Here is a 13,605-nt window from a genome sequence, read left to right on the forward strand (position 1 = left end):
ATTGTAATTTTTATTATATTTTATTAATAATTTAATTTGAAATAAAATGTATTTACATGTTCAATTAAGACCTATAGACACACCAAGACCTTTTACCTCATAAATAAGACCACATTAAATTTAGGAGATGAGACTTATGATCGTGCAACCATTTATTTGACATCTAATATTCTTGATTTGGGGATTTGGCAGTCAAATGTAGTTGAAATCCTAAAAAATTTAAAATGCAAAAAACTTTCTTTGCAAAACAAATTATTTAAAGATAATCAATAACTATAATCATCAATGATTGTAGCATTCAATTTAAGGGAAGCTTCAATCCTCATGAACTCCCCCACAAATAAAAAACTAATAAGAAAAAACTCTAAACAAAATCTAAACCTTCTCATCAATCTGTTCGGAATCCGATAACGATCGACTCTTATGAGATTTATCGCTCGCCGGCCGCCGCTCTTTGCCACCAGGCTTCGAAGATGCATTCCCATACCAAACCATCCCTGCAACTGCTAATATCATCCCAGCAACTACCTGAAGATTGAGCCCTTCTCTCCCAAACAAAAAAAATCCCAAAAGCAACACAAGAATGGTCTTCATATGACCAAGAACTTGGAATGAAACCGCCGAGAATCGGCCGATGCAGATGAACTGACTCAAATTCGTGCCTATTGCGATTAGGCAGGACAAGGTCACAAAGAACTGCATGCAACAAATGTAGCAAAATTATTTATTTATTTTCAATTATTTATTTTTGGGCATTTGCATACATACCCACCCAATTTCCTATGTTTTTTAGATACATACCACCTCACATCAACAATACCATTATTTTGACTTTTAAAAGGGAAATTTACACAAGTAGCACACAAGTCTTATATATTTGCATCATCTTAAACCTGAACTTTTATATTTACATACAAAACAGTTTGGTGCTTTAAACCTACGCAGCAAATTATATATTTCAATCTTAAAAAAATGGTAATGACGCTATTTTTTATGTGATTAAAGATTAGAGTGCTATGTGAGTAAATATGAAAACTTAAGTGTGAGATGGACAAATACATAATAATTGTGTGCCCCTTTTAAAAAAGTGAAATACAACTCACACACACACACACACACACACACACACACACAAACACGTAAATAAATGAGAACTGAATGGTTTGTATGAACATTTTCCTTTCATTTTTCATGAGAAAATTTGAAGTTTAGGTGTTAGTTAGATAAGCAAATACATAAGAATAGAATGGTTTGTATGTAAATCTTCCTTTTATTTTTAATGACATGGAGGAAGAAAAAGAAGAAACCAGAATCTGAGACTGAAAAGAGATGATGCGAAGTGAAGTTTATAGTGCTTACCACTGTGGTTACATTGTAGTCGAAGGAATAAACCTTTTTTGTGGTTAATAAGTAATCTACAAAAGGGCCAAGAAGCAGCAGAGACGCTGCCTGTGAGGGAGCAGTGTGGCCTAAGAGATTGAATGAGCCCAGAGAGTACTTCCGTTGAAGAAAATGGACATACTGCAAAAAAATATTAACTGCAGCTCAAATAATGGTGATAATTTATGAAGCAATTCCGATTTTAATAAGCGTAGGGTGTGTTTGGTTGAATTTTAAGGGGTACACACTATCCAATTCCTATTTATTTATATATCTAACATCTAAACTTTACCTTTTTATATTTATGCCATCCAAAGTTTCATATCACATCAAATATATCATTATTTTGACTTTTAGAAAGTGATATACATCTTCTCATGCTTAGGCAAGATGGCATGTATGCAGACACTGTAGTTTAGGTGTTAGATATATAAATACATGGGAATTGAGTGGTATGTATGTAAATATTTCTCTTAGTATTAAATAGCATTGTTATTTGGATTAAAATGATGTTTTCAATTGCAGCGTTATCTATAAAATACACTGCATTTGATTCAAATTTCACATATTTTAAGAGTGTAATTTTTTTTTATTTTTTATTTATTTATTTATTTATTTATTTTTTTGATGCAATGAAGATTGGGCTAATCTAGATATCATCTACTTAGGTTGCTAATTAGATAACCTCAAAATTTCATATTAATATTACACAAAAGACACAAAAGACCTCAATTTGAAATAATATTCAATCAAAATAAATTTTAATATATTAGGATGATATAGCACAATATTACATCAAGAAAGAATAAACCAAGAAACCTCTAATCTTAATCATCTATTGAGGTGATGTCTAAAGAAATTGTCTTTACTGTATTGAGAAAGAGAAGCATGTATCTCAGCAGAAAGAAATTGTTTTTTTTTTCCAGTTCTTAGAAGTTTTTTAATACAAAATTCCTTCTAAAATCAAATCTGTTACGAATGTGATGGCTATAAAAAAACTATAGTTTAACTTTTTTTTCAAAAACAAAAATATCTATAATGTTAACAACTTTCAAAACAATTATTTTTCCCACAACATCTTCATAATTATCTTTATAATAAACTGCAATTACCTCAAGCAGACCGTAAATCTTCATATTCCTTGAAATCCATAATGATCTAATTTTAATTGACTCATTTTCTTTTCTAAGTATGTGGGCTTATTAAATCAACAAAAAGTAGTTGAAGCAAATGAAGTTCAAAAAGCATCATAAGATCATAAATCTATTTATGCATGAAGATAACATAGTCTTACATATTGTTGTAAGGCTGTGCTCCAAACAGCAATAACAGCGGCAATCAGACCTTTGGCATTAACACTCACATCAGTAACTGTACAGACCGCAACACCTAAGAGAACCACCAAAATGCTGAGCTTTGTATCTCTCGAATAACGAACCTTATCGAATATAACTTCTAGAAAACACGACACGGGGATCATACAGAGCTTCGCGATCTGACAGCGAATGAATAAGAAGTCAGCAAAAATGTTTCGACCAAATCCAAATGAAATGAATTCTTTAAGAAAGATTTAGATACATAACACTCAATTTTTATGTATTTACACATTCAACACCGAAGCTTCAATTTTTGCATACAAACCACCTTAACAGTGCATAAAAACGTGTAATCCACCTTTTAAAAGTTAAAATGGTCGTATTTTTTATGTAATGTGGAAGATTTGGGTGGTATGAATATAAAAGGTAAAGTTTAGGTGTCAGACAGGTAAATATAAAGGAATGTATGCCAATGCCCCATTCATTAAGTTGATCGATGGTCAAACCTGATAAAATCCCACAGAATTCCACATCAAACTAACATTCATTCCAACGATGGATAAGTTAGCGAAAGTGACGAATTTTATGAGTTCTATTGCTGGCAAGTGAGAAGGTTGAATGTATCCCAACCACCTAAGCACAGAAGTCATGATAGTCGTCGTAGTGAAATGCAGACCCGTTAAAGTTGTAGCTGCAAACAAAGGTAAGAGCACATAAGATAAGAGGAATGGCTATGTATTTCTACTTTTATATTTGCAAGAAAATCAAGCTTTTTCTAAACAAGTAGTGTCAAAAAAATCCTCGACTATTTAAAAGTGTAAAATTAATCCTCATATTCTTTTAAAATGCGGGCTAAAATAGCCGAAAATCAAGCTTTTTCTAAACAAGTAGTGTCAAAATAATCCGCGACTATTTAAAAGTGTCAAATTAATCCTCATATTCTTTTAAGATGCGGGCTAAAATACTTCCATTAAAAGAATCTGGGGACTAAATTGACACTTTTATAGACTAATGAGACTAAAAATACCTTATATAAAGAGTCAGGGGACTATTTTGACACTTCCCTCTTTTCTAAATTGAGGGTAACAAGCTAAAACTTGAGAGAGAGAGATATGAATGAAGATAGGAGTGGAAGGGGCAAAAGAAGCAAGAGGATAATACACAAACATAACAAGAAATAAAGACTGAAAAGAGGCTCTTATTGATGTCAAGGGCTCTTGCCCAAAGCAATGCAGTTCCTTAATTTTATTAGACAAATTATTAGTAAATCTTTTGGTTCTTGTACCTTTTCTCTTAGGTATGTGTACGTGTGTGTGTGCGTGTGTGTGTGAATTTTTTCAGAATGCAAAATGATGAGAAAAGAGTTGAAATGAACCCTTGATTATTTGGACGGGGAATATAATGGTTCTAAATAATACAGAAGGCCAATTTAGTTTCCAAAATTTTCAAATAAGAATTAAAAAAATCCCAGACTTTTAAATTGAGACTATTTGATTATTTGGAGAGGGGGATATAATGGTTCTAATTAATACATAAGGCCAATATAGCTTCCAAAATTTTGAAATAGGAATTTAAATAATCCCCGGACTTTTAAATTGGGACTATTTTAGTTTACATTTAAATAGTAGGAGACAAAATTGTCTTTTACATGATTTAGGATCATTTTGACTCCCAACAAATAATCAAGGACCATTTTGGCCCCTTTTTAGCTAAATAAAACCTAGAATAAAAGTTCCTGGATAATAACCTCTAATATTTAAAAGAAATAAGAAGCTCCGTATTATTTTTCATATGTTTGTTCTTAAAATATTAACTATGAATCGAAGGCCATAAGCGGTAACTTCAACTGTTTCTTTAAATATATTGACAAAAATACATTGAAACTAGGATATAAACATATAACTCTTGTAAACATATAATAATATAAACAACTCAAGTAAAGCAAATGACATAAATCTATGGCCTTTTGAAAGTTATCATAAGAAATTACAATAATCTACCGATGCACCTTGCAAAGATGAAAGAAGAAAAGTTCAATAACTACATGCAGAGAAAGAAACAAAAACAAATCACATATTCAACAAAACAAAACATTATTAAAGGAAGCCTTTAAGTAGCAAAGTTCACCTACCAAAGCTAAAACCATAAGTAGCCATTAAGGCTTTATTAACCATGATGATCCCAACCGAAGTTACAACGTTGAACATCCATGAGGCGACATCCAATGAGGCTTTTCTATCGGCTTTTTTGGTAGGAACCATGTTTCAAACTAAGCTCCTTCGGCGTTTTGGTTATTCCACTAGGCCCCACAAATTAATATCAAAATCAGCACCTATGCTACAATTTTTAAAAACCACAAAAATGATTATCAATTTAACAAAATAGGAAAAATAACCAGAAATCTTAGAACAAATAGTTAAAAAGAGCTTGAAATATGTATGTATTCTAAGAGGCAGACATTAAGATGCATTCATTATCCAAAAATTGTTTTCCATTAAGAACTGGATCTTTACAATGGGAAAATAACTCAAAACAGCTAGAAAAATTACATGAATCGCATATAGTCTCCAATTGTAGAATTATACCCTCATAATCTTACCATATTGACTGTTTCGAGCTGGATCTTGGTAAGAGAATAGTTGAAAAAAGTTAAAATGTTCATGCACAAAATTAAGACAAGTATGAAATAGTTGACTTTCATCAGAAAAGTTAAGAGATTGTGCAACCTAAAGCTGAAAAAATATATTCAGCATATCCCTCATCTATGAGTATATCTTCTTAACTTGCCATATGACCATTTTGAGCTTAATCATTATAAATTGAAAATCGATAGAAGATGCTAAAATACTTATACTTGCAGTTTAGACAACATAGTAAATCTAAATTTTATTTAAATGAGAAAAATAAGAAGATTGACATTTTGTGAACAGCTATTGTCTAGGACCATAATTGTTCATTTTCAGCATATTCTTTACCAAAATTAGCTGAGCTTAAAAGAAATTTTTAGCTCATTTACTAAACAAGTTTCTTATAATTTAATTCAACATTTCAACATGTGTTAATGCATCTGATGATCATTAGCATGGTTTGTAGCAGATGAGCCATACAAAAACAAAATTTTTAGCTCGTTTCCAAATTTGAGTTTGTTGATGTTCATTTTAAATAGTTGAGGATGAATAATAATAGTTGACAAATATACTTCTCATCTAAGATAACATCCTCATAGTAATATCTCATGTCAATCTGATCATTCTCACTTTTTCCAACCTTAAATTAAATTGCTCATTCAGATAATCTTAGTACAATACCCCATCAAGCAAAGATAGTGTTCACATTACTTTAGTAAAAAAAGTTCCTCCAATTGTCCATGATAGACAAACATCTACAAAAATTATCTCCTATACAATCCTTTATTCTAATGCTGATAGAAAGAATATCACATGAGATTTAATTGAGCCACATTCTAGCACAAGCGTGACATGAGGCGGGAAATTTTTAAACTTAAGGGTCTATATGATATAACTTTTCTGTCCGCTTTGTGTTTCAGACCGCCACCACAGCTCTGTTTGAGAAATTATTTTCTTTCTACTTTCTAAAAATTTATGTGGCGAGAATATGTTTTTTTTCAACCTGATCTGTTAAAGAGCAGTGCCTTGTAAGAAAACTATTGTGTGTTTTTTGAGAAAAAATCTATATTTATAATTCCACTGTAATTTTTTAGAAAGTTGTTTTCTCCACCACAGCTTTATAATCATTTTTTTGAAAAGCTGCAGCCACCCTAAACAAACCCTAAGCATTCTAGTACATATTTGCTTCATTTAGGAAAACTAATATTTGTTATTTCTAAAAAATCAAACTCGTTCAACATAAGTTTACTTGAAAAAAAATTATTTTAAAACTAAAAATTTCAAAATTCAAGTCCATCCATCAAAGAATTAAAATTAAACCTAAATATAATGGATCAGAGGAATATATTTTAAAAAATATTTATTAATCTTATACAATATTGAACTTTTAATCATTTGCCATACTAAATGCTAAAAAAGATGAACCAGCAGCTTAAATGTGGATTATTGAGATTAGTACCCCTTTTAGTTTGACTGGACTAGTTTTGGGAGGTTCACAGATTCCTAAATAACCCACCTTCTTAACCTTACCAAACTAACATGCTATGAAATGGTGCAAATATTGAGTAAAGAAATTCAGTCAATTTACAAGCCTATAAGCAATTCAGTCTGAGTACAAAATGAATGGACACAAATGGCCAATTATAGCTGAATGAATACCAATAGGTGACCAACCAAAATTGTATATATACTATATAGCCATTAAAGTTAGTGGAAGAGTTTGACCTCAAACAAGAAGTGTTTGATCATTAACTTAGGCATGTAAGCAACAATAAAATTTGTGTAACTCCATTTACAATGAAAAACCATGATTCTCCCACCTCTCAATCTTGTTTGACCACCTTTCCAAATCAGTCTCTTAATCTAATTTGATCTGTTGAATGGTCTAAACCAAATTTGGACGACAACATCCCTTCTTTTAAAATAAATGAGCAAACATAAATGGCGAACTAATAAAGAATAGATGATGGTACACGAATGATAAGAAACAATTATTTTCTACTAAGTCTTTGACCGCTATGTATGAAATCTTTAGCTGAGAAGACAAACTTTGATTGATGACTCCTCTTAGATGACATGCCCCGACAAGGAAGGATAGCATAATAGGCTAGATTAGATTCAGTACTGACCTGCCCCATTTCACTAAACTGAGCAAGCGAACTTAGAATTACTGAAAAATATGGTTGGGCATGAGAAGCTTAAATCGAGCACAAACAAAACCTAAACATGTGGGCTAAAAAGCCTTTTCATGGCCTGAGTTCCATCAAAATACACCTTAGATCAGGCCCTTCAAGTGAGTCAAAGATTAAAGATTGGAGATACAATCCCTTATCTACACTAAAAAAATGAAGATCTTCTATGCTCGTGCTAAAACCAAAACAGATTGAGGGTCTGAGGAATTAAAAATGAGAGTCTCATATAGAAAGAAGTCACGTTGGGTGCAAAGCATATAAGTGATGCAACCCTTGAGGATGAAATAATACAGTGAGGTTCGAGCAACAAGAGTTTTGCCACTCCATTCATAATAAAAATACAAATTTCTTCCAACTATCTCTCCCTGCATCTTCTATCTCAACTCTTTTCAAACGACTCAACTTCACCTATCTCCTCCTCTAATATGATCCATTGATCAATCTGAACCAAATTTGACAACAAGAGATGAGAAATCAAACTTTAAGCAATATTTATAAGGAAAAAAAATCATAATTAAAATTCTGCTACAGAAATAGTAGCACATCAACCTTTACAATGATCAACTCTACACATAAGATGTATCAGATCACTCAAACCAACCGATTAATCATATACAAACATTCCACCAAATAACTCAAATTTGTTGGTGGATAAAAGCCTTAGCCAACAAGCCTAAGCAAGAAACTTCCAACATAAGTCAACCATTAATGACTATCCATCTACCATCTCATGTGATAAAGCAAGTTAAAAATTTAACTTTTCAAATCAGCACTATAGAATTCTTTGGTTAATCTTACAAAATGCTAACCAATCTACATACCATTCATCGACAAGGCCTTCATTCAATGACAGTAGTATAGACAAATAAATGCATACTTGTGGTAATCAAACAACAACTTCCCTATTATCTTACTAGCAACATAATTCACATATAAATTCACAAAAAATACGGTTCTATGAGTAGTTGGAATATGAGAACACTCTATACACCAATTGGAAGCGAGTTTTATGCTACCACTGTGCATTTTAGGATTGCCTGAACTTCAATCAATAATTACATGGATATTTTAAGGCATGATTAGACTTTCTTATAGATAATTAATGTTGAGTGGCATTTTTCTTCTTGTTATTCCTCATTTTCAGTTTTGTCTTAACTCATTTGGACTTATTATTTTGAATGTTGTCCAAATAATCTGTCATGAAATTACAGAGCATAATCAGAATTCCAAACTCCTGCAAACTGTAAATACAAATACTATATGCGTTTACATCAAGATTGTACTCATACAAATAAAATAAACATTTTAACTAAATTTAAAAAAATATATATTCTTGACAAGCTAAAAACGATGCCACAGATTCCCTCATCTTGAAGCTGCTCATTTCACAGTCATGCATTGCGAATACTAAAAAGCAAGAGCAAATCCCTCCAAAAGCAAACTCCAACTTCACTCATCTTAATAACAATTAAAGAAGCTAAAATATACAAATTTGTATATTTCAATGTTTTAAAACATCAACTTCTTTCCAAAAAGGCACTCGGTCCTGAATCAAGATCTAATCACTAACATTTTCTTTTTTAACCACACTTTCTATTTAATCAACTAAATACCGGAACTTCTAATTTCACTAGAAGATGAAAGAACTACGCATAAAACAAAGACGCGAATTCGTAAACAGTAATCAAACAAATCCAACATATTAACAAGAGAAAGACAAAAAAAAGAAGGATCGAACTCACCGGATCTGATCCGAGAACAAATATGAACTGTTAATGGATCATAGAACACTCCCAGAAGAAAGAATACGAATTTGCATTTGTTTTTAGGTCAAACAAAAGAGCATGAGAAGATGAAAACAAGATTTGGATCTCAATCTCCCTTCGGCAATCTTTCAACATAAAATTTTAAGAAAAAAATAAAAAGCAAATCGAAAGGAGATCGGGTCGGCGACGGTGAATTACTACCCCGAAGAGATTCTCATTGCTAAGCCGTCGCTCGATCTCTAAACACTTATGCTCCGCAGATAGCGAATCGCGACGGAGCTGGGAATCTGTTTTGAAGAAATTGGAGAATTTCAACGGCCCTCTTGATGAAATATAAAGCAATTAGTAACTCTTTTCTTCTGCCGGTTATATTTTTGCATGTGTAATTAATAAATAATTATTGGTGCATTTACTTGCATACATCCGAATTTTTATATATTTACATATCTGACAACCAAAATTTATTTTTTTACATTTAAAAGGTATCACTATTTTAACTCTAAAAAAAGTAAAATACACATTTTTATACATAAGTGGGGTGGCATGTATGTAAAAATTGAAATTTTAAGGGTTGTTTTGTTGCAATTAGGATTTAGTTTAAATAGAATTAAATAAATCCTGCAAATCCGGATTTATGAAGTGTTGAAGGGGTTAAATTGATATGTCAATAAGTAAATCCTAATAAGAAAGAGAAACTATTTCACAATTATAGTAGGATTCAAATTCAGATTTTTACTTATATGAGAGTCAATTTTGTCTTTTGTCCCTCTTAAAATTATAATTTTGCCCCTCTAGAAATATCACTTTGTCATTTTTCGCCCTAGCCCCTCAGGGGCAATTAGCCCCCTTCCTCTGTTCCAACACTTCTACTTCTCTAAATCTCTAAATCTCATAAATCCTTGTTCCAACCCAAATGTAAAGGGCTATTTGGATAAGTTTTTAATATTGTTTTTGTCATTTCATTATTTACAACTTCTCTAAATCTCTAAATCTCATAAATCCTTGTTGCCAACGGGATTTGCTAATGGGTCGTTTGGGATCACTTTGTTAATAAATTGAATATTAAAATCTAAACACAATTTAAAAGATGAATATCAAATCATTTAATTATATTAAATTTTGGTCAAAATTACTCTAAAATACATTTCATACAAAAAAATAATATTCTATGATTTACCTTTTTTAGCTTTTATTTAATTTAACTTTAACATTATTTAAATTCAACATCAATCTAATAAATTATGAGAAATTGTATGATTAAATTAACAAGTTGTGATTATATATGTTCAAATTGATACGGTTATCTCTCATATGTTTTAACAATTTTAGCGAACTTCATTTTCTTTATCATTTAATTCAATTTGTTAATTATATTTATTATATAGTAACAATGGTTAATTAGTAAATAGATTAATATTTAATTATATGAGAAATTTATTTTAACTTTTTATATCACTAAATATTTCTTATACTTTATTTATTTTAATAATGTTTTGTATCCTCAGTTTTCTCTTAAATTCAATACAATTGTCAAATATTGTTATACATGTTAATCACTTAATTATAATTAGTAATTGCTAGGTGAAGGAATTTGAGCTTAGTTTGTATCCCATTAGATTCATTGACTTGTTTACATATATTTTCATAGTAATCCCACTTATTACATTTAAAAATATTTACTTATAATAAAAATTTTCACTTAATTATAAAATTGTAATTAATGCCTTATTTAAAGGGCTATTTGGATAAGTTTTTTATATTGTTTTTGTCATTTCATTATTTATATATAAAAGATGAAATAATAAACTCTATAATTATAAAAAGCTTTATAATATGAAAATTATCATCTAATCAATTTAAATAGGATTTTCAATTTACATTTCTCATTTATTGACATAATTATCTTGTGCATATGACTATTATGTGGTGATGCATGTTTTAATTGCTACAAAACATGCTACAAACATTATTGTGTTAGAGTGAATTACTCATTTCATAGTACATAGTTTCATCTTAGACATATTGTGTGATTACTCTTATAAGTTAAATTAATTGTTTGCATGAATTTGTGCTAATCTTGAATGAATGATGCACTTTCATTTGTAAGATAGTTTATTTAAATACAAGTTGTATGATAGTTTACTTTAGTATTACATCATTTATATTGATCACTCACTTTATAACATTACAAAACATGCATGCTTTGTCAACTATATCACACTTATATGTTTCATGATTATTTATTTAATTTATTTTGCATGTGAGTACTTCCAACAATTAAATTATTTGGAGTTGATTTGAAAAGTAAAATAATGAGAAAAGAAACAATACATGTAAAAAATTAATTGTTAAGCATAATTTTGTGGATAACTTGAAAGTTGAAATTTAGACGATGAATGTCTAAACAGTGTGCACCAATTAGGGCTTGTTTGGGATTAATTTTGTATTTTTTATTTTTTTATTTTTATTATTCCTTTGTTTTAAAAATATTTTTTTTAATGCGTTTTTAACATATTTTTATTTTTTGTTTCTAAAAACAAAATAAACATGTTTTTTTTTAAAACACTTGAAACAACTTTTTGGATGTTTTATGTTTCGAGTATTTTCAAAGAAAATCATATATATCTTTATCAAACATACCAACATGTTATGTTTCAAATCAAAACATAAACAAAGCAACATAAAAATAAAAAAAAAAGAATAAAAAATAGAAGTGATCCCAAACAACCCATTAGCTTTAAGATTAAGACGCTGCAATTTTTTACAGGAATGGTCGTAGAGCTATTGCAAAGAATGTAATTTTTTGAAAGTTGTTATAGGTATAATACATATTTCTTATTAAAAAAAAACATCAAACATTACTTTTTTATAGCTATCATACTTTAGAGATAAAATAACGAGCATCATACCTCAAAATCTTATGTATATAAATATCTAATGCCTAAACATTCGTATTTACATGCATACAACTCGCATCTTTAAAAGAGAGAGAGAGAGAGAGAAGACAAGTAGGATTCACGTGCGTGCCGGAAACTCCCAAAGAGCTCGTGATGGCAGTCCCTTCATCTCCTACCATTATTGGACTTAACAGTACCTATTAGTATGTTTTCTGAGATCTCATTTTCAGAGCTGGTACTAATTCTGAAAGCTTATTTGCCTTTTTATTTTTTACTTAGTCTATGTTTAAGCGAAGGTGGGAGAGAGGAGAGTCACGGGCGGCAGTAAGTTCAGTCCGTGACTGCTTGTGCAGACTGCTTATATATATATATATGTATAGTTTATAACACTGAAGTGTCATAAGTGTAAATTGTTAGAAATTCATGTTTGAACTTTATGACACAAATTCCAAAAATATATATTAGTCAAGATCTTTTAAATTCATGATTTTTACATATCTATAATAAAGTGACATATGTCTGTATTCATGATGAAGAAATTTTAGCTTGAAAAAATTTTATCTTGAAAATATGAAATTTCTCTCTCTAATCCTTGGAAACTTTCTGTACTTTATGATGGAGGAAAATGTACGGGGTGTGTTAAGAAGAAAGATGACTCATTCTCTAAATCATGTTTTATTTAACCACCATTCATCAAGGGGGTTACAAACCAATAGGATTTATGATAATTTAATAAATTAATTATTTTTTTATTATTAAAATCAATGACATAAGTTAATAACTTTTATTCATTTAATGGATTACATGAGTTATAAAATTAATATCATAAGTCATGACATAAGTTATGAGTTAAGATAATTAATAACTTAAGTTATCATGAGTTACAAAAATAAATATCATTAGTTATCATAACTTATGACATAAGTTATAAGTTAAGAAAATTAATTACTTAAGTTATCAAAATAAATATCATAAGTTATGAGTTAAGAAAACAAATAACTTACGTTATCAAAATAAATATCATAAGTTATCATAATTTATGACGTAAGTTATGAGTTAAGAATATAAATAACTTAAGTTATCAAAATAAATCTTAGAAGTTATTAAAATAAATTTGAGTCATAAATAAAAATATTACTTTCTCCCATTTGACTTACTTAATTTTAATAGTGCATAACATACTGCACAAAATGTAAGATAAATCTTTCTTTATATTGGTTAAATCATAAATTATTTGATAAGTATGAAATTAAAATAAATCATGACGGTTGTGCATCAATTTATCGACAGTACCTTCCATGTATTATAGTGCATAACATACTGCACAAAATGTAAGATAAATTCTTCTTTATATTGGTTAAATCATAAATTATTTAATAAGTATGAAATTAAAATAAATCATGACGGTTGTGCATCAATTTATCGAC

At 29.7% G+C, this 13,605-nt stretch overlaps 1 protein-coding gene across 3 annotated transcripts; it reads right to left on the reverse strand.

Annotated features, from left to right (window-relative positions):
- Positions 1–269: 269 nt before the first annotated feature.
- Positions 270–9,624, reverse strand: LOC110026698 (UDP-galactose transporter 2-like). 3 transcript variants are annotated; one of them, XM_020727758.1, is made up of 6 exons: positions 9,483–9,624; positions 4,828–5,033; positions 3,203–3,387; positions 2,675–2,875; positions 1,360–1,521; positions 270–696 (listed from the first exon to the last, which is right to left on the reverse strand). In XM_020727758.1, exons 2-6 carry the CDS (start codon positions 4,955–4,957, stop codon positions 376–378), a joined length of 999 nt encoding a protein of 332 aa, XP_020583417.1. In that variant the 5' UTR covers positions 4,958–5,033; positions 9,483–9,624; the 3' UTR covers positions 270–375. The 3 variants fall into 3 exon arrangements, with proteins under 3 accessions (XP_020583417.1, XP_020583418.1, XP_020583416.1); XM_020727759.1 differs by lacking the exon at positions 9,483–9,624 and adding an exon at positions 9,258–9,476 and having other exon boundaries at positions 4,828–5,028; XM_020727757.1 differs by lacking the exon at positions 9,483–9,624 and adding an exon at positions 9,258–9,476.
- Between the last annotated feature and the right edge of the window lie 3,981 nt (positions 9,625–13,605).

This window comes from Phalaenopsis equestris, unplaced genomic scaffold (assembly GCF_001263595.1).
Source record: "Phalaenopsis equestris unplaced genomic scaffold, ASM126359v1 Scaffold000392, whole genome shotgun sequence".
Lineage (NCBI taxonomy): Eukaryota > Viridiplantae > Streptophyta > Magnoliopsida > Asparagales > Orchidaceae > Phalaenopsis > Phalaenopsis equestris.

Bases quoted from the DNA above. Each gene is read 5' to 3' on its own strand.
- LOC110026698 (XM_020727758.1), bottom strand. From the start codon at position 4,957: ATGGTTCCTACCAAAAAAGCCGATAGAAAAGCCTCATTGGATGTCGCC. The intron at 3,388-4,827 runs GTAGGTGAACTT...CTTTGTTTGCAG, and splicing joins TACTTATGGTTTTAGCTTTG to CTACAACTTTAACGGGTCTG. The intron at 697-1,359 runs GTAAGCACTATA...TGTTGCATGCAG, and splicing joins ACTACAATGTAACCACAGTG to TTCTTTGTGACCTTGTCCTG.